Raw genomic sequence first — 21,197 nt, 5'->3', positions numbered from 1 at the left:
CAAAAAACACCCAGCCAGTGTCCCATGCCAGTGTTTTGTAAAGTAAGTTACAATATTATTAGAAAAGATGGAACATTTCTGAAAGAAAATGCTGTTGTTGTTATTTTTGCTGTTGTTGCGCTACCCTTGTCTGTTGGCTGACTAAACCCATTGCCCTCAAGGAGCCACACTATTGTTGCAGACAGTGCCTAGCTAGGGACAGGACAGGGTCCTTCCACATGGTGAGATGCAAAGAAAAAGGCAGAGGCATAGCCCTGAAGAGCATGAGCTGTGTATAGGAGATATTTATGATAACTAGTCTCAGTCCGGACTTTGACTACCTGGTAAGTGTGGTTGAGTTGTCTGCCTGGGAGTGTTGTGAAGGGCCAGTTAGCAAGCTTTGGGTCCACATTAGTACCTCCTAGGACAGCAGTAACCATCCAGCCATTACCTCAGTGCATTTCCCCTCTTAGTCTCTTACTTCAGTGTATCTATCCTTTACTCCTGTGTATCTGCCTCTTCTTGTAACTGCCTCATACTCCTGTGAATCACTCTGTTACTCAAGTTTTCCATTCTGTTTATGCACTCTAGCATATATGCCTCTTACTTTTTTGTCTGTATCTCTTACTTAGTGGTAGGTGGTGGCGGCCATCATCCACTCACTTGATGTAGTGCTGCCTACTTCTTCCTTAGCCTTTATCATTATTTTTCTGTGCCTGCCCTCCCCTCTTCCTATTTCTCCCATCTTTCCTGTCACATCTTATTGCTTTTCTGTCCTTTACAGGTGGCTTTACATTGAGTGACAAGCCAAATGGTTTTCTGTAAGCCAAGAAAACATTTACAATGCTGGGTGGTAACCACAGAACCAAACCATACATGCTCCCTACATGTCAGCAAGTGGGTTGGTGGAGGGTTAATGCCCCTCCCCATAAAACTAATAACTCAAAGTCAAAGGGCCACCCCTTACGGGAGTATGGCGTCTGGCAATAGATAGATAGATAGATCTCTTACTTCTGTGTGTCTGTCAGTCCAGTTTATTCACCTCTTACTCCATTGTATCCACCTCTTACTCCAGTCTCTCTCTCTTTCTCTCTCTCTCTCTCTCTCTCTTACTCCAGTATATCCACCTCTTACTTCAGTGTCTCTCTCTAACTCCAGTGTATCCACCTCATTTTCCAGTATCTGTATCTCATACTCCAGTGTGTCCATCTTACTCCAGTGTCTTTATCTCTTACTCCAGTTTATCCACCTCTTACTTCACCTTTAGTGTCTCAGTCTCATACTCCAGTCTATCCATCTCTTCCTCCAGTGTCTTTGTCTTACTCCTGTGTCTCTGTCTCTTACTCCAGTGTATCCACATCTTACTTTAATGTCTCTGTCTCGTATTCCAGTGTGTTCACATCTTACTCTTGTGTGTCTGTCTTACTCCAGTGTATCTATATCTTACTGTAGTGTATCAGTCTCTTACTACAGTGTGTCTGCCTTTTACTCCAATATATCTGCCTCTTGCAATGGTGTATCTATCACTTACTCCATACTTTCCTCCCCTCTCCCTTCTCGTTTGCCAGTTCCACCAGTGCTATAAATACTCTCTCTCTCTCTCTCTCTCTCTCTCTCTCTCTCTCTCAAGGTTGTCTCCTCAGACGGTCTGATGCCTGTCATTATTTATTGGAGAGAGAGAGAGAGAAGCAGATGTAGAAAGGGTGAGAGAGGAGAAAGAAAAAGAGGGGTTGAGAAGCTGATAGAGGAAGAGGTGGAGAAGGTGAGAGAGGGAAATGTCGAGAAGGAGGGACGGATAGACAGAGAAGGAGCAACAGGGAGGGAGCGGTGAAGAAGGTGGAGAGGTATAAGAGGATAGGGAGGGATGGGGAAGGGAGGCAGAGATGGAGAAAGCTTGTGAGGGAATGGTAGAGAAGACGAGGAAGGAATGGATAGGTTGAGAAGGAGAGGGAAGGTAGGAACAATTGAGAAGGGTGTGAAGGAAAGTTGGGGAAAGCAGGTGGAGAGAGTGAGAGAGATAGATGGGAAGAGAGAAGGGGAGGGACAGGTGAGGAAGACGAAAAGGACTGAAGGGAGAGAAGGTGAGGGAGAGAAGACGTGGAGAGAAGTGAGTGAGGAAGAAGAAAAGAAAACAAGAAGGGAGCGAGAGAAGGTGACAAGAGGAGGAGGAGGAGGAGGAGGGAGCGAGAGAAGGTGAGAATGGAAGGGGAGGAGAAGGAGGGAAGGGAGGAGGTGAGAAGGTGAGAGAGGAAGACGAGGAGTGAAGGGAGGGAGGGGCAAGTTGGCAGGCTGGCACCACTGTCTAGTAGTGCCACAAACAGACACACACACACACACTCTCGGTGCCTGACTCAGTGCCTCCTTCACCATCATCATCCACCCTACGCCCTCACCCTCTTATCAACCACAACTGTGACAGGAACATGGAATGTAAAGTCGACGGTTGCGTGTCGTAGTCAGGGGCAAGACTGGGACTGAAAAAAAAAAAAAGTGTCAGTCTTAATGACCGTCGTGCATTCGACAGGCATTAAGCAAAGCCTTATACCACCCAACATCCCAGTTACGCCACCGCGTGTACTCAGCCCAGAAATACTACCAGCCCTGAAGTGAAGATCTGTGAGCCACGGAAATACGAGTGGAAAACTTAAATATGGTTGGTGTCTTGGAGGAAAGTGGCAGGGTTGTTTATTTATAGACTTCCCAGGAAAATTCTGTTGATTTGGCCGAAAGTGAAAACGCGTGGCGCTGGGGTAAGCGAAACCAATCGTCGCTGTCCGGTGGTATTTTTTTTCACGTTCATGTATTGTACAAAGTTATAACAGCTGGTGTTGAGTCAAGTTATAACGTCTTAAACAGAATTGTGTAAAGTTATAGTAGCTGACGCTGAATTGCATAAATTTATAACAGCTGATGCTGAGTTGTGCAACCATAACAGGTGATGTTGAAGTGCGCAAGATGATAAAGGCTGATTTCGGGTTGCGCAGTTATAATAGCTAATACCGAGTGGCTACGCCCCACCTACTGCCACTGCTGAGTTGCTTAAAGTTACAACAGCTGATATTGCGCTTAATTAAACCCGTTAATGCAAAGGTCCTTCGGGAAGACAAATCCTCTGGAAAGGTACTTTGTACTTTGTGTATTTGTGTGTGAAGTGGGCAGCGAGGTGTTGTCAGATAAAAAGGTGGAGGGGAACACCCACGTAAACTACATAAGATCAAATCATCAGGACTTTTCAGCGAGTCCTCACAATCTCCAGGACTTTTTCAGCGAATCCTCACATTCCCTCCTTAGGTGCCCTCTGTCACTTCACAGAAGTTTCTCCTCGCTTGGCTGTGACGATGTTCCTTGAGTGTTTGGGCTGGTTGCTGGGTGATAAGGTCGGTGCGAAATAAAAAAAAATATATATTAGCAGTTGTTTCAGTTCCGAACAATATCCAAGAGCCTTTCCACACCACGGAGCACTATAAAGAACGAAAGATTAAACCCCAAGCACGATTAAATTGCTTCCTTCAAGGAAAAAATATAGACTATCCCTTGAAAGACAAAATACCCTTATAAAAAGGAGGGAAAAACTTTACCTTTGCGAGGAGTCAAAATATGACTTAAATTACTCATGTGACGAAGTAATTTAGTTTTCCCATGGGAAAAAATATTAATTTACATAGCCTTATATATATATAAAAAAAATTACATTCACTTTCTGAGAGAGCAGATTAAGGCTGTATACTGCAGTGGAAATTTAACTCATTTCAAAAGAAACCTTCGGAAGGAACATTAAATATACCCCTGCAAAGAACTACTGAAGAGATAAAACTACTCTGTGGGGATACAGAGGGATATCAAGTTTACTTTCGGTGAGGAAACAGCTAGACACAGCTGAAATTAAGTACATCTCTAGGCCTGCAGAACTCATCCCCACAAATCAGTTACAGTAAGTTTACCCTTTGGATTTTGTACAGCTACAGCAGCTACTTGAAGACACCCGAATTCACCACCGGTATGGGCCCCATGGAATTCCGATACTAAGCCAGCCTCAACCAAGAGAAACGGAAAGCTATCACAATCTCAAGAATACTAAAACTGACGGCGTAGGGGCCAAATCTGTAGTATCATGAAAACTGAGGGACCGTGTACTGTTTTGGAGGAGAGGCTATATTATTCTGAAAACGAAGAAACTTGAATATCCTGAAGGTGAAGGGGCTATTTTGAAGGCGTGAAGACCATTCTGAAAGCAGAGAGTGTTTTGAATGCGGTGTGACTTTTTAAAGTTGAAGCTGCAGTACTGTGAGTAGCAATAGTGAACTGAAATAAACCGACGGGAGTAGCGGTAGTGGACCAAGCGTAGCCTAGGAAAACTTACAGGAGAACGAAAATTAAATGAACAGACTACCAAGATCGACAGAGGAGATTTTTAGCATGAGCGCAAAGATCAACGGATGAAAGTAGTAAGATTGTGCCAAGGTCAGTTAAGCGATTAGGAGGGCCTATAGACGAAAATTACATGACGAGATTCACAAGAATACCAAGATTAACGAACGAACTTAGCAAGAAAACCAAGGTTAACGGATGAAGTAGCAAGATTGTACCAGATTCAACAAATGGGACTTTCAGGAAAAAACGAATATAAACGAACTGGACTTCAGAACCGAATTAAGATCAACGGACGATAATAGGATCAAACGAAGATTAATTCACGAGAAACAGGACTATATCAAGAACTTCCAGAACTAAACCAAGAACAACGAACGGAACTTATTGGCCCAAACGAAACGGAACGTACGAGGTGCAAGATTGTGCAAACTTCAACGTACAGAACAAGCAAGACGGAAGACAACCATTTTTTCCGCCAAGTGACCACATCCCCCAACATCCATCATGATTTCTTTCTCAGGCATAGTCAACTTCTTCTACAACACGCTATTGGTGCTCTTTATATCGGCCCACTTATTAGTAGGTGGAGCAGTAAGCATTCTTCTTCTTTCGTACGCCCGCTGCTGGTAGTTATAGTAGAAGTAGGTCTTTTGGTTGTGTGTGTGTGTGTGTGTGTGTGTGTGTGTGTGTGTGTGTGTGTGTGTGTGTGTGAGAGAGAGAGAGAGAGAGAGAGAGAGAGAGAGAGAGAAATATATATATATATATATATATATATATATATATATATATATATATATATATATATATACGAGCGTGTGTGTGTGTGTGAGAGAGAGAGAGAGAGATATATATATATATATATATATATATATATATATATATATATATATATATATGTGTGTGTGTGTGTGTGTGTGTGTGTGTGTGTGTGTGTGTTTTGCCTTGTTTGGTTGAGACCTAAACCACCACTAATACAATGTTTTACAAGTCAGGACGAGGTAAAACAGCAGCCATAAGGGTGCGATATTGTACTAACTCTGACCAAATCACTTACTCCTACGCTACGACAAGTTTTCCTTAAGTTGAATAATATCGTCTGGTGGTAGCAAGAGTGGATTAAAAATAGACGTCACTGTACTGAAAACTTTACCAAATTCTTGCTTTACTCACTCAACCCCCAGACTGCTGTGTTCAGCGTACGAGAAACTTTGGTAGCCTTCGGGTTAAGTACTGTCAGTATTTTATTTTATTTAACATAAATATCATTGTGGAGGATAGCCTAATTACAGTAATATACGTGTCCATGTTTTGTTCATCGTTAAAGAATTGTGACAGAAATAACACGGCATTCTGTAGATGTCCTTGTACACATATAATCCTGCCACGAAAATAATAAAACAAAACGTTGAGCATAGTTACATACCCGCGTCAGTGATTGGCCCTGGTCTGGGCTGTGAGAAATGCTACGGTACCAGAGGGGCCGGCGGGAGGGGGAATATGGTTGTGAACTCAAACCTACTCCGAAATATATATATATATATATATATATATATATATATATATATATATATATATATATATATATATATATACACACACACCATCCTGCCATCTCAACCTTGGCCTCTCCCTCCCTCTCCCCCCTCCATCTCACCCACATGAACTCTCTTCACTTGTCTCTCCCTGTCCATCCTCTCCACATAGCCAAACCACCTCAGTGTATTTTTCTTAACGCTTTCTATCACATCCACGTCCTCGCCACAGTGCTCCTTCACTTCCTCATTTGTTGGTCTGTCTCTCCATGTAACTTCACATGCTTCTCCCAGATAACTCATTTCCACTGCTCGCACTGTTCACTGTTCTTCCAACAAGGTCCAAGCTTCACTTCCATACGTTAGAGTTGGTATCATAATACTCTCATGCAGCGACTTTTATACTTCCATGCTCACTTCCGTTTCTTATCACTGCTTTTAAAGAACCAGCAACCTTTCTTCCTTGCTGTACCCTTTCAAGCACTTAACCCTTCAAACTTCCATCCTTACTTATCACATGATATGGTGTTAAATGGAGGACCATATGGGAATTGGGCGTAAGAAAGGTTCTAATAACAGCAGTCTTCTTTGATAAAAATGGATATTTGGATATAAAAAAAAATGCTTGTGTCAGTAAGTGATGTATGTCTAATAATTTGGTGTAAGGGAGGAAGGAAGAAGGAAGTTGAGGTGAGAGATTATATTATTAATATTTCTTTGATAAAAATTAAATTATGTCGGACTCAAATACAACCTTTTGTCAGTCAGTGGCTTGTGTTCGATGCTTGTGTCACTAAGATGAATACGATATGTGTCTTAAATGTCAGAGGGAGGGGAGAGAGTGATGGGGGGAGAGGGGGAGTAGGAGACTTGAAGAGGTTGCGGTGGTGGTGGTCGGGGAAGGGAAGGAGACGACTGAACAGGATAAGGGTAGTGATGGTGTTGGTAGGGTGAAACTTCTGAGCGTGGAGGTAGTGGTGGTGAGGTTGAGAGGAGGTTGAAACATTTGAGGGTGGAGGTAGTGGTGGTGAGGCTGAGGGTAGGGTGGAATTTTGGAACGTTGAGGTAGCGTTGGTGGGGCTGAGGGTTGGGTGAAACTGATGAGGACGAGGTAGTGGTGGAGGGGGAAAGGGAAACTGAAGACAATGGGGGTGATGGTTGTGAAGGAGGGGGTAATTGGAGAGGATGGGCTAGTGATATTGTGGAAAGATGGAGGTGGGAGCTGAAGAGGATGGAGTAGTGGTGGTGTGGAATGATAGGGGGGATGGAGGAAGCTGAAGAGGATGGGGGGTTGTGGTTAGAGAGGGGTAGTGGAGAGGATGAGGGGTAATGATGACAGGAGTAGCAGAGAGCCTGGGATAGTAGTGGTGTGGAAATAAGGGCGGGGGAGGGGACACTGAAGAGGATGGGGCTGGTGGTGGGAGTGAGAGTGGTGGAGGTGGGGCAGGGGCTAGGGGGATACTGAAAAGAACAGGGGTAGTGATGGTAGGAGGAGGGGTTAGTGGTGGTTGTGGTGAGGAGAGGAAGGTGGTGGTGAGTGTAGGTCTCGCCACATCACCACCACTAGGTCACAGTCATCACATTCTCCGCATTCTTGGCGCCAACATTCACATGTCTCCCATTTCGGCTCGCACCAGGTTCCAGCCGCACTCAACATCTAACCACGTATTCTGGGTGCCATGGGGGACATCGTGTATATATATATATATATATATATATATATATATATATATATATATATATATATATATATATATATATGTGTGTGTGTGTGTGTGTGTGTGTGTGTATATATATATATATATATATATATATATATATGTGTGTGTGTGTGTGTGTGTGTGTGTGTATATATATATATATATATATATATATATATATATATATATATATATATATATACACTGTATATATTATTTATTTACCTCCGTCAGCGAAGTTTGACAAAACGTCATTCACCCGCGTATGTTTGTGTACAGGGTCTCAAAAAATTGTTACTGGATTTCAATGGGCCAAAGAAGAGTTAAGTACATGTTGAGGTGGATCTGATCCAGATGCAGGAAATCATAAATTTTATTGGCGTTGGCGGAAGTATGCGCTTTTTTTAAGTGTTTTTAGTTAATTTGCTTCAGTAATTCTTAGTATATATATATATATATATATATATATATATATATATATATATATATATATATATATATATATTGCCTGTTACACACGCTATATTAGTGTGTATGTAATAGGCAAAATAAATCGGTGAGCAACAGGCGTTATGAATCTCCGAAACTTCAGTAAGTACCGGTACTGTATGACTCTGGATGATGTCATATATATCAATGCTGGGTTTGGGCAGAATTTCAAAGGTCAAAATCAGTTTTATTTTCATATGACTTGCGCTTGAGTTTCGAGAGGGTGTCGATTAAATGACTGGATATTTTTCTGTCGCTTGGTAGTCACCGGAGTGGGGGGGGGGGAGAACGTAAAGAAACAATTATATACGGATGATGTGGTTGAGGTTTGTTCATTAATCAAAAGGTTAGATGAAGAGTCGAGCGGCAGTCAAGATGCCTCTTATGTGGGTGTCTGCAGGCAAGGGCAAGGTGCAGTTGCCTCCCTTCCTAGATACACCAACCAATGTTACGTTTTATAATGCAGGTGCCAATGTTTTAGCGAAGCTGGCTGTGAAATTTTTGAGAAATAAAGTGAAATATAAATAATGCACGTTTTACAGGTCAGTGTCTGACTGACAAAAAAAAAAAAAAAAAAAAAAAAGTTTCTGTGTATAATTCTGATCTAATTGAAATTTAACTTACTGCTATAAAAAGTACCTTTGAGGTCTCATCTATACTTACCCCCCTTATACAGAACCTTGCGGACAATATTGCCTCTGTAGTTATCTTGACTTTTGTCAAGGTTCTTCACTCAGCCTTGACTTTCATCTGGACCTTCTGTGATTGCCCGGACTTATTTTTCATTCTGAAAGTCAAGAGAAATCAGTAAATATTGACTTTAATTCTGAGGAAACAAGTCAGATATTCGAGTGTTGTATGTACAAAGCAACTGAAAAGGGAGAATGTGGAAGGCTATGACTATTACCCCTCTGTTTGCATTGGCAGAAGAGTGTGGTGACCCCACAACACAACATCTGTGTAGTTAGCAGCCTCGTACGTTGTTCAGCACATTAGCCAGCTCAATCCTGCATCATCTTTAAACATACTTGGGGTTTCATTCTCGTGATTTTTCTTGGGAAGAACATATTACCTCTTGTAAAATCTGCTTCCAAGAGAATAAGTGTGCTAAGCCGACTCCATACCTTCTTTACCCCTGCACAGTTGTTGACTTTATACACGGGTTTTATTCGCCCCTGTGTAAAGTACAACTCTCATGTGTGGGGAGGCTCACCATACACAGCTCTTATCAACAGGGTGGAGTCCAAGGCTTTTCGTCACATTAACTCTCCTCCTCTTACTGGCTCCCTTCATTCTCTGTCTCTTCACCGCACTGTTGCATCTTTATCCCTTTTCTATCGCAGCTTCAATGGTCAGTGCTCCTCTGAACTGTCTGCATGCATCCCTTCACCACTACTGCGGGCACATAGCACCCTTCTGGCAATAAACTCTCATCCCTTTTCTGCCAACTCTCTAATGCAAGAGTTAACCGCTACTCCCAGTCCTTCATGTATGCAACAGATCAACTCTGGAACTGTCTCTCTCTGTCTGTTTCTCCTACTGCCTACGATCTCGAGTCTTTCAAACGCAGTGTATCCAAACATCTCGAAATGAAGGGATCTTGAATTTTGCTGTATGTTGTCTTTGTTTTTGTTTTTCCTGGAGGGAGCAGTTTCCAGGCCCATGTCCTTTGGCTCCTTCTCCCTTGCATAAAAAAAAAAAAAAACGCAGGGGGAGGGGGGAGGGGATCCTAAGACTCCATTTCGAACTCCATCCATGGCTTCTTGTCCTCAGAGATATAAAAGATCCGGGCTCTTTATGTATGTATGTTGAAAAATGTTTCCTCAGATGGACGGTGGAAAATGCGGCTTAAGTGTAATCCGTTCTGGTCTACTTCTTCAAGGCTGATGTTACTTTCAGGTTGGGTAAAGTATTTCTGAACTTGTGAACTGTTGGCACTGACCACTGCAGGAGTCAGTCAGGCCCCGTTCGCTCTCCACTGAAGCTACATTATCACACACTGGCCTTTGACACAGTGTTTCCTAAATCATACCAGTGTTGCACGAGTTAGCAGTGACGTTGCTGTGCAGAGACATTATTTATTTCCCTGCAAGTACGCGCAATTATACGTTAGTCCCTTCTGATTATGTTATACCATTCTCTGGGCAGAACGGGAACACCTCTGCTTACGTCACTTTGCCATTTTCGTTATTAGGACGGTCTTGCTTCTAATTCAGTATTATACAATTTAAAACTACATAATTTTAAAGTGTGAACCTTAATGCCTCATCGGCCAGTATGTGTTAAGTTTCCCAACATTCACCAGGAGTGTGGGAATAGAAAGGATGTATGATACATAGTATGCTGTTGAGGCTCCTGTAATACTGCTGCAACAGCGGTGACAGCTGTCGTTGCAATCACTTCAACACCAAATATCTGCAGCAAGCATGGCAACGCTTCTTGGCTACATCCAGGCAGTGATGCTTGTAGTGAACTATCTAAGTGTAAGGATACTACGCAACGAAACACTGACTGTGCATGCTACCGTATATTACAAGTGGAAGTTGTGTTATCCAGTTATAAATTGACAAAATCTTCACGATGCATGGAGTTTGTATCGTTATCAGCATCTTGATGTTGAAATTCGTTGAACACCAACACATATTAATGCATTTCGAGCAGCATGTTGCGCATCTGAGCCACACTGGCCACTCACATGGGTGCGTTATCGTCGAGATGTGGCACCTTGCGTGGGATGGGGTACTTTAAACGTAATTTTAATATCACGGTGAAAATGAATAACAAGTGATCCGTTCCCATAGTGTATGGCTGTTGAGCAAAAAAGAATTGAAACACACACACACACACACACACACACACACACACACACACACACACACACACACACACACACACACACACACACACACACACACACACCACACACACACACAGCATAAAGTATGCTTTAGAGATTTAAGAACAGTACATTTTTCCATGACAGCAACTGATTCCTGGAACCAGCGACCAGATAAAGTTGTTTGTGTACCAATAAACATGCCTAAAGAAAAAGAAATGATAAAACAGTAGCAGAAGACGGGCAAGGCACTGGGGGCCTGTGCCTGAATTATTATACTACATATTTAAAATCAGTTCCCACTCGTAACTCAGATATATAAACAGGAAGAAGGAGACATGGGAAGAATTAGCTCTTCCCTCTCCTTGTCCTTCCTACGCAAGTAAATCTAAGTTTCGAGATGTTGTCGTAATCCCGCCTGTGCGAAGAGACTAACGGGTGCTACTCCTTGCCCGAGGAAGACTCGAGACTATGCATGGCAGGGGCATCTACCTCCTTGAGATGTAACACGATAGGTCCCACCCGCATACCTTATTCCTGTTTTGAAGATTACGGTGCTTGGCATTGTATTAGTTAAACTCACTCTTTTATCTCTCTCTCTCTCTCTCTCTCTCTCTCTCTCTCTCTCTCTCTCTCTCTCTCTTTCTAACATTCATTCACACGCACCAGTCATCCACACTGTCACTGACTTATATCACACACACACACACACACACACACACACACACACACACACACACACACACACACACACACACATTCTCATACACTTACTGTGATGCACTCACTCTTACTTTCACTCACAAACATACAGTATATACCACAGCAAATGAACTGTACAACAGGGAGTAAGGGAGTCATGCCATTTGTCCTGCTTTCATACCACTCTCCTTACCCCATTAACCCCTCCCTTGTCCATTATCCATGTGAGGGAAGTAAAGTCTTGTACTGTGCAAGTGTAGAGTTTTGAGCTTCACACAGCATTCTACTGATTCTTATATTTATGCTCAGTCAACGAGTGGGATGGGTCCCTCAGAAATACCACCACATGATGTGCCACACACACTTTGTGTATAAATATTGCTTTAAATTTTCATAAATTATAAAGAAAAATACATACGAAAATTGGTAGTTGCCATTATACAGGTGATATTGATACAGTCCAGCTTTGATTAACTGGTCATGATTGTCTGTTCATGACAGATGAAGGTGACGCTTTACATGGCTTCCAAAAATTGTCATCGGAGTTGGCCTCAGAAGTAAAATGACTTTAATTCTTGCCATCTTCAGACAGTTTAATTTAACTTGGGACAGTCTATGAACTGGAAGGGGATGCTATAGCCTTCATCTGTCTATCTTTTTTTTTTTTTTTTTTTTTTTTTTATGCGAGGAAGAAGGAACCAAAGGCCATGGCCCGCAGTAACAGTTCCCTCCAAGAGAAAAACAAAATACAATAGAGAGCCAAATTCAAGATCCGATCATTTTGAGATGCCTGGACACACTGCGTTTGAAAGACTGGAGATCATAGGCAGCAGGAAATACAGACAGAGGGAGACAGTTCCAGAGTTGACCTGTTGCATAAATGAAAGACTGGGAGTAACGGTTAACTCTTGCATTAGAGAGTTGGACAGAAAAGGGATGAGAGTTTGCTGCCAGACGGGTGCTACGCGCCCGTCGTAGAGGTGGAGGAATGCAAGCAGACAGTTCAGAGGAGCAGTGACCATTAAAGTAGCGATAGAAAAGAGATAAAGATGCAACAGTGCGGCGAAGAGACAGAGGCTGAAGGGAGTCAGTAAGAGGAGGAGAGTTAATGAGACGAAAAGCCTTTGACTCCACCCTATTGAGAAGAGCTGTATGTGGGGGAGCCTCCCCACACATGAGAGTTGTACTCCACACAGGGGCGGATAAAACCTCTGTATAGAGTCAACAATTGTGCAGGGGTAAAGAAAGAGCGGAGTCGGCTTAGCACACCCAATCTCTTAGAAGCAGATTTTACAAGAGATGTAATATGATCTTTCCAAGATAAGTCCCGAGTAAATGAAACCCCAAGCATGTTCAAGGATGATGCAGGATTAAGCTGAATATTATTAAACATTAATGGGTATACCTGTGGAAGATTTTGTCGGGTTGATAGGTGTAAGAACTGAGTCTTAGATGCATTAAAGACAACCATATTATTTTTACCCCAGTCAGCGATACGAGCCAAGTCAGACATTAGGTGTGCCATAGCCTCATCCCTTGTTTCTTGAAGCAACTGTTGAGATGGGCGTTGCGGGAACCGAATGGAAAGGTGAAGGGTGGAGTCATCAGCGTATGAGTGGATAGGGTTAGATGTACAGCTTAGAAGATCATTGATGAATAAAAGGAAGAGAGTTGGTGATAGGACAGAGCCCTGAGGAACACCACTGTTGATAGATCTAGGAGAAGAACGATGGCCGTCTACAACAGCGGCTATAGAACGACCAGAAAGGAAGCTAGCGATGAAGGCACAGATAGAAGGATAGAAACCGTAGGAGGGCAGTTTGGAAATTAAAGATTTATGCCAGACTCGATCGAAAGCCTTTGAGATGTCAAGTGCAATGGCAAAGCTTTCGCCAAAGTCCCGAAAGGAGGATGACCAGGAGTCTGAAAGGTAGGTGAGAAGATCGCCAGTGGAGCCGTCCCCTGACGGAACCCATACTGACGATCGGAAAGAAGGTTGTGATAGGAAAGATGCCTTAAAATTTTTCTATTAAGAATTGGACTCGAAAACTTTTGAAATACAGGACGTTAAAGCAATTGGACGATAGTTGGAGGGTTGGGAGTGGTCACCCTTCTTTGGGACTGGCTGAATGAGAGCAAACTTCCAGCAAGAAGGAAAGGTACAAGTTGACAGACAAAGGCGAAAGAGTTTGCCTAGGCAGGGTGTAAGCACAGAAGCACAGTTCTTGAGAACAACAGGAGGGACCCCATCAGGCCCATATGCCTTGTTAGTACTGAGGCCAGTGATGGCAGAAAATACATCAACTGAAGAAATTTTAATGTCAGCCATGAGGAAGTCAGAGGGGAGAAGTGATGGAGGAACAGCACCGGAATCGTCTAAGGTGGAATTGGAGGAGAAAGTCTGTGCGAAGAGATCTGCTTTATCAGTAGAAGAAATAGCTACAGAACCATCAGAGTAGAAAAGAGGAGGGAAGGATGATGAGGTAAAGTTGTTAGAAAGATTTTTGGCAAGGTGCCAGAAGGAGCGGGAAGAATTCAAGTTGGAGAGTTGAGAGCATTTAGTATGGATGAAATTATTTTTAGTAGAGCGAAGAACAGACTTAGCACGATTCCGGGCAGAAACGTAAAGATGATGTGATTCAGGTGTGGGTTGGCTCCGGTACCTTTTGTAGGCCCTCTCCTTGTTGCGGACAGCATTAGAACAAGCGTGATTAAACCAAGGCTTTCTTACGTTAGTCAAAGGATATGAGAAAGGAATGTATGCTTCCATGCCCGAGAGAATAACCTCCGTAATGCGCGAGGCACACTCAGATGGCTCCCGCCATGGAAGCAATAATCATTCCAGGGAAAATCAAAGAAGTACTGCCTGAGGGCCTCCCAGTTCGCGGCTCCAAAGTGCCACAGACGACGTTTCCTGGAGGGTCCACAGGTGCACCGGAGTGATAGGACAGGTTAAGGTAATAAGGTTGTGATCGGAGGAGCCCAACGGAGAGAAAAGATTAACAGAGTAAGCAGAAGGATTAGTTGTGAGGAAGAGGTCAAGTATGTTGGGGCTCTCTCCAAGGCGGTCAGGGATACGGGTAGGGTGCTGTACAAGCTGCTCTAGGTCATTAAGGATAGAAAAGATGTAGGCTTGTTCACCAGGTGGATCCGTGAAAGGAGAGGAGAGCCAAAGGTGGTGGTGAACATTGAAATCTCCAAGAATGGAGATTTCAGAGAAAGGAGAAATGGACAGAATGTGTTCCATCGTAGAAGTAAGATAGTCAAAGAATTTTTGATAGTCAGTAGAATTAGGGGATAAGTAAACAGCACAGATATATTTAGTCTGTGCTGTAGCCAGATGCCATAATCCCGTAAGAGATGGCCGTCTGTCTTTGAGTTATTTGTTTTACGATGAGGTGCACTAACCCTCCACCAACCCAATTGTTGACACGTGGGGACCATATATGGGTTGGTTATGTGGTTACCACCCAGTGCTGTAAATGGTTTCCTGACCTACAGGAAGTCATTAGGCTTATCACTTGCAATGCCACCTGAATAGGAAAGAAAAGTAATAAAAACAGGAAAGACGGTAGAATGAGGAAGAGAGGAGGACAGACACAGAAAAAGAACGATGGCGGTGATTTAGTTGAATAAAGTAGCCTGTAGGAAGAGTTTAACAAGACATGATCATATTGAGAAAGTTAAGGAATTAGATTGTTCTAACCACAGGCTAAGGTGCTGGGAGAGTCAGAATATACCTGAAAAAAAAAAAAAAAATACAGAGGGGTTAAGGAAGACTGCTTACTGAAGGGATTTGAAGCAATATCCTTCAGCCCTCTCCTTACCATGGCATTTGTTTGTTTTTCATTCACGTTACTGCCAAATTATTGTATTCAGCAAGTAAATCTCTCACAGGGAAAAAGTTGACCAATAGCTTCGATGGTATGCTTTTTGTTTTATTCCTGCAGCAGTACTATAGAGGTTTTCAGCTTATGAGGGACTTTTTGAGCTGGCAGATTGGTTATAGTCCTCTCTCTCTAATCCCTCCAGTATGAAAATCTTTTCTGAGTTATACCATAATTACCTAGATTTAGCAAGATAAACTACAATAAAGGCATCGCCAAGTTGAACCAGTTAATGGGCCTCGCTTTACAGTTATAATGTGTTTTCTCTGCCCACCATTTTTTGTATTGTTTGTTAATTGACTTTAAGTGCTTGTTTATGGAGAGCATTATGACACTCATTTATCCCTCCTGTGTTTTTTTTTCCCTAGGAACAGTGCTAATATACTGTACTGTATTTACTTGTCAGTCCTCAATAGAAGTCCCAGATATATGTTTAACTATACAGTACTGTATCACTATTCCCACAACTGGTACTGTAAATTAAGGGAAGCTGGCAAATTAGCTGTATGGGTAAGAATGGAACTTTTACCTTCTTACAGTCATGACAGTAGCTATCACCAGACACTTTATTCCGCTGAGTGAGTTAAATGAGTGAGAGTTAGTAGGCATTTTTTTTTTTTTTTTTTTTTTTTTTTTTTTTACCATTTACTGTGGACCAAATATAAAAAAAGGTGAAGAAAGACATACTGAGGATTTACTGTACTGTGTAACAAGGACTTGCTGTACGTACCAGACATTACAGACAACTGTACTGTACACTCAGGGACAAGGTTCAATTACATTTCTGTTGCATCTGCATCACACCCAGGGCATGTATGTCACTTTATTCCTTAATGCATCATATTAATGAGGAACATCATTTAGTAAAGAAATATATCAAGCTTAGGAATTTTACCGATACACATCAAAGGAGAGTGAATAAAAGAAGTGAAATCTTAAATGAACTTTTGACCTCAGCTGTACATTGCCTGTGTCAGTACGTTTATATTCATCTGCTGGTAACCAGGACTGCTGTATACACCCTGCATTTAGCCCTGTGAATCCAGTTACTTTTATTACACCTTTCAGATGATTTATTCAGCTTACAGGAGATGTTTTGAAGCTGAGAAATTATAATTAACAAGAATAAGCTAACAAAGATGTCACCTGAGTCTACAAGTCAAACAGACGTTACAGACTACATGTACTTTACTACTGAAAGCAATATTCGGTCTCCCCTCTTTGGACAAAGCCATGGCCATTCGTTTTCGTTTTGAAAGGCTTCAACATGCATGCATTAGTCTTGGTCACCTAATGGCGGCTGTCCGTGCTGCATGATCTCTAGCAGCCTCCCTATTTAGTCCCTTATCCCTGAGGTCATGCGCAGTGACTTCATACTTTTTTTTTTTTTTCCAGTCTGCCTCTTGCAACTCTACTTCTAACATCAACACTTCTCACTTTCTGCACCCAGTTGCCATCCCCCATCCTCTCCATATGCCCACTCTACCCAGCCTCGGGGGTGCTAGGTTTACGATGGAAGAGTTGAGAGATAGGATGGGACTGGAGTGTATTGATGTTGTGATGAGGAGGGGCCATTGAGTGGCCTACTTACTCTATAGCAAAACCAGTGCCAAAAGAGATTGAAAGGGAGGGTGGGTTCACAGCGAGATGATAGGAGAAGCAGTAAAACCTGTCAAATGTCAGTGGCCGATGGAATTGTCTGGCGAGAGGATACTGACTAATGCTTTTGAGTGTACATTGCCGTTATATTCCTCTACTCAAAATGATACCGGACTAGGTCAAAAAGTTGGAACTTAAAAAACAATTAACCCTTTCACTTCATTCTGGTTATGTCATTCAGTTGTATTCAGTTTATTTGTGAACTCACAGCGAGAGAGTTAGAAACAAATCTCCCTTAACCCCTTCAGTACAATTACCTCCACTTTATCATTTTGCTATCACGTTATGATTTTACAGAGCTGCCGGGGTTAATTTCTGCATTTCAGGACACTGCCAGGTTGAAATCCTCTCTGTCATGTTAGTTTAATTATGCCCTTAATCTGGTCTAATTATGCCTTTCATCTGGTGCAATTACATCTTCTTGTCTGGTTCTGTTATAGCTTTAATTTTAAAGTTGGTATTATCATCCATTTCATGTTTGGTCATCTTATGGCTTTAATGTTGGTATAATATGCTTTTCTTGGTATAATGCCTTTCATATCAGGTCCAAGATGCATTTCATGTTTGTATAATTATGTTTCATGTCTGCTGTAGTTATGCCTCAGGTGGTTTAATTGTGCCTTAATTTTACCTTTACTGTCTGGTTCAGTTATGCCCTACGTCAGGTCAAATTACACCTTTATTTGACCCACTTCTGGTGTGGCAGTTGATGTTAGCTTGAAGTACCAGTTAACAATGCCTTGACTTAACTGCAAATGCTGTCACTACGTCTAATACCTGTCTTAATGGTGTGACAGTTGACCTTCGGCGTTGGCGTCTATGCTGGCATCTACATCACGCAGAACTATGAGGTGCCAAGAGTGGATGAGCCAAGCAAACTGTGGGAGAAGGTCAAGGAATGGGCAGACTCACACAAGAAAAAGGACTAGGGAGACTCATGCAGGGTGGTGAGGATGTGAAGGTGAGTCAAATACAATGCTTTTATGTGACAGCAGTATTGGTAAACAACAAAAGAGCATGAGAAGGAAAGGTACTTTGATACTCAAGGAGGAATAAGAAATGGGAGGCAGGACAGAATGTTGACCGGATACTGCTTACAAACTTCTGCTTGTCATAGTACTGTACGTGTAAAAGAGTAATGTAGAGTCAGATAGGAGATACAGAAATCTTTTTTCGTGTATCCAGTGTGTGGCACTAGAGCTCTATATTCAGCTCGTGCCACTATGCTTTTCTTGTATCCAACTCATGGTATTGACTAATTATCAACTCACCGAGAACCAGCAAGCCATGTTGTCATGGGATACCAACAGATGGACTTAGGTTACTGAGTTATCTCATACCACCACCTTGGATAGTTTTTGCCGGCAGCACTTAGTGAGAGTAAGGAATGCAGTATAGTGTACTGGGAATAGCAGGGATATTATTAAAGCATATGGAAGAATATAAAAACACAAATTGAATCCCATTATTAACTCCCCATTTCCTTGACAAAGTGTGGAATACTGTAATGCCACAGTAAATATGTAAATAGTCTATTTGCTCCTCCTACTTTCAGCTCTTACCAGTACCATTTACTGTAGATATGATTAGTTTATTTGCGGTGTACTTTTCAAATAAAAAACCTACACCAAACTATACATTATAGTCATATTAGTGATTAACAGTGATCCAGGATAATTTTTTTCCCTTCATGACAGGACTGGAGATGGAAGCAGCAGGACGTAGATTGCCATGGAGAAGAAAAATGGTGTGGTGGAGCTGATTTTAGTGAATAAGTCACCCCAAGACATCTGTACTGTATAGCATCACAACTATGTAAAGCAACATGATTTTACTGGGCAAAATTATAAGCATTTCTCACAAGGATCTGAGGGATGCTCCTAATATACCCAGATTAATTCACCTCATCACGTCTAATGTTATTTCTTTATGGGAATGTAATGTTAGTTTTACACTTATAATGTAAGATTGTTGATTCTGATTATCCTAAAATAAATTAGAAAAAAATAATTTTAGATATCCCTCTAATATGGGTCTAAGCAGTTCGTAAAGTACCATACTGTACTGTATCAGATATTGCAGTGCTAGGACAACAACTGGAATACTGTACAGTGGGTCACTTCCAGATAACCAAGATGTGATTTACCACAAGCATCTGTATTAATTTGCTGTCCTGTCACCACTGTATGAATTAGAATGAACGGCATATTAAATATTACACCATATCTCTGAAACCCAGTGCTACCACAGCCATAACGAAATACTTCTGTCGTATAGTCTGTCTATCTATCTGTTGCCAGACGCCTCAATATAGTCATATATACTGTATATATAGACGCCTATATATTGTCATATGCCCTAATCCTGGAAGTGTTGAAGAAGAACAATAAGAACCTAGTGCCAAAATCCACCACAGACCCAGATCATTGGCTACAAGTTGTGTATGGTGGGTGGACCATGAACACTGATGCGGTGTGTTTAAAGAAATGTATTAACGGAAGAAGTGTATCATATTACAAACGGGACTACTGAATTGGGGAATGGAATTAAATGTCTGAAAGAAGACCAACAGACGTATGGAAGGACATGATATTAAGGAAGGAAAAATATGGTGATTCTTGGAGGAAGTCCTCAACAAGGGGGGGGGGGAGACATTGAAGGTGAGTCAAGAAAGGAAAAGCTACACGTTGCTGTAAAGCGCAAAGAAGACAATCAAGGAAAATAAAACGTACGGAGAGGAGGGTATTGCAATGAGTACAGAGGGTAGGGTGGTCACCGGATATCAAATAAGACTGAGTAAACCTTGTATGACTAATTCTAAGGCGAGCTACCGCAATCCCCCACCTCCTATTACGGCGGCAAGGGTCAACCAGGGAGAAATGAAGGGGTTAACAACACGGAGTTTTTATTATTAGTGATAGAGTCCCAACAAGACTGCTGCCGATGTTTACGGAAGGAAGAAAGAGCAGGAATGAAATCAGAAACTGAAATGAGTAAGGAAGGGGAGACATCCCTGGCAACAGCTGTGCAAGCCAACTGATCACCACATTCATTGCCTGCAACGCCTACATGTCCTGGGACCCAACGGACCTGGACTGATTTACGACGAGACGTTGAGAAGAGACAGGAAGGACTAAAGGGTAAGAAGTAGAAAGTGACTGAAGAAGGGACACAGCACTAAAAGAATCAGAGAATATCACAAATGAAGAAGAGGAGGAACGACAAATATACCACAACGCCAAACAAGAGGGCATGCAACTCTGCTGTTAAAACACTCTGGTAAACAGGAAGGCTAAAGCAATGACTGGTGTCAGGAACGAGAACTGCGATGCCAACACCCTCGGAAGTTTTTGAACCACCAGTGTATACAGGAACTGCAGAGGAATGGCGGGAGAGATGGTGGAAAAACGGGGAACGGAGAATGGAGGAGGAAGAATTGGACTAGGAGTAAGGGAAAACAGTGGTAGGTGGGGGCGCTCACCAACCACTCCATGTAGTACTGCTCTTGGGTGACTGCCCTTTCCTCTCTTCATTCCTTCCTTTGTCTTTCTTTCCGTCATTCCTTCTTCTTCCTTTTGTTCATGGGTGACTCTACACTGAGTGACAAGCCAAATGGTTTCCAGTACACCAGGAAGCCATTTACTATGCTGGGTGGTAACCATATAATCAAATTATGGCACCTGGTGGTTTAACGGGTAATTATGGTGCTCCAATCGGATTAAGCCAGTGCAGGATTATATCCAAGGGGTGGTTGGGGTTTATTGCTCACGTAATGCCACTCTGGGATGAGTGAGGCTGGTCACTCTCATCTTTAACGTCAGGACCAACTTGCCCTGCCCTGGGCTCCTACGCTTTTCATTGGGCAACGCAGGATTAAATGATGATAATGACATACACATTTACCTAAGGTTTACTCCAGTAGCACTTCCAGCAACACAGGTGCTGCTGATGATGATAAGGGAAAATGGAAGAACAAACACGGGTGCGGAAGAAGCCATGGGGGGAAAAGACTTGTGCGAAGAGAAAAATTGCAAACTGTAAA

At 42.3% G+C, this 21,197-nt stretch overlaps 1 protein-coding gene across 1 annotated transcript; it reads left to right on the top strand.

The window, feature by feature from the left end:
• The first annotated feature begins 2,359 nt into the window (after nucleotides 1-2,359).
• Nucleotides 2,360-19,136, top strand: LOC145401403 (uncharacterized). Its single transcript, XM_080273741.1, has 4 exons — nucleotides 2,360-2,409; nucleotides 3,939-4,941; nucleotides 17,953-18,116; nucleotides 18,853-19,136. The coding sequence occupies exons 2-3, from the start codon at nucleotides 4,855-4,857 to the stop codon at nucleotides 18,082-18,084; spliced, it is 219 nt and encodes a 72-aa protein (XP_080129867.1). The 5' UTR covers nucleotides 2,360-2,409; nucleotides 3,939-4,854; the 3' UTR covers nucleotides 18,085-18,116; nucleotides 18,853-19,136.
• The last annotated feature ends 2,061 nt before the right edge of the window (nucleotides 19,137-21,197 follow it).

Source organism: Coenobita brevimanus, chromosome 55 (assembly GCF_032717465.1).
Source record: "Coenobita brevimanus isolate Jiangsu-jjx chromosome 55, ASM3271746v2, whole genome shotgun sequence".
In the NCBI taxonomy this organism is placed as follows: domain Eukaryota; kingdom Metazoa; phylum Arthropoda; class Malacostraca; order Decapoda; family Coenobitidae; genus Coenobita; species Coenobita brevimanus.
The sequence above is the reverse complement of the archived record's forward strand: the minus strand, read 5'-3'. Positions and strand labels throughout refer to the sequence as shown.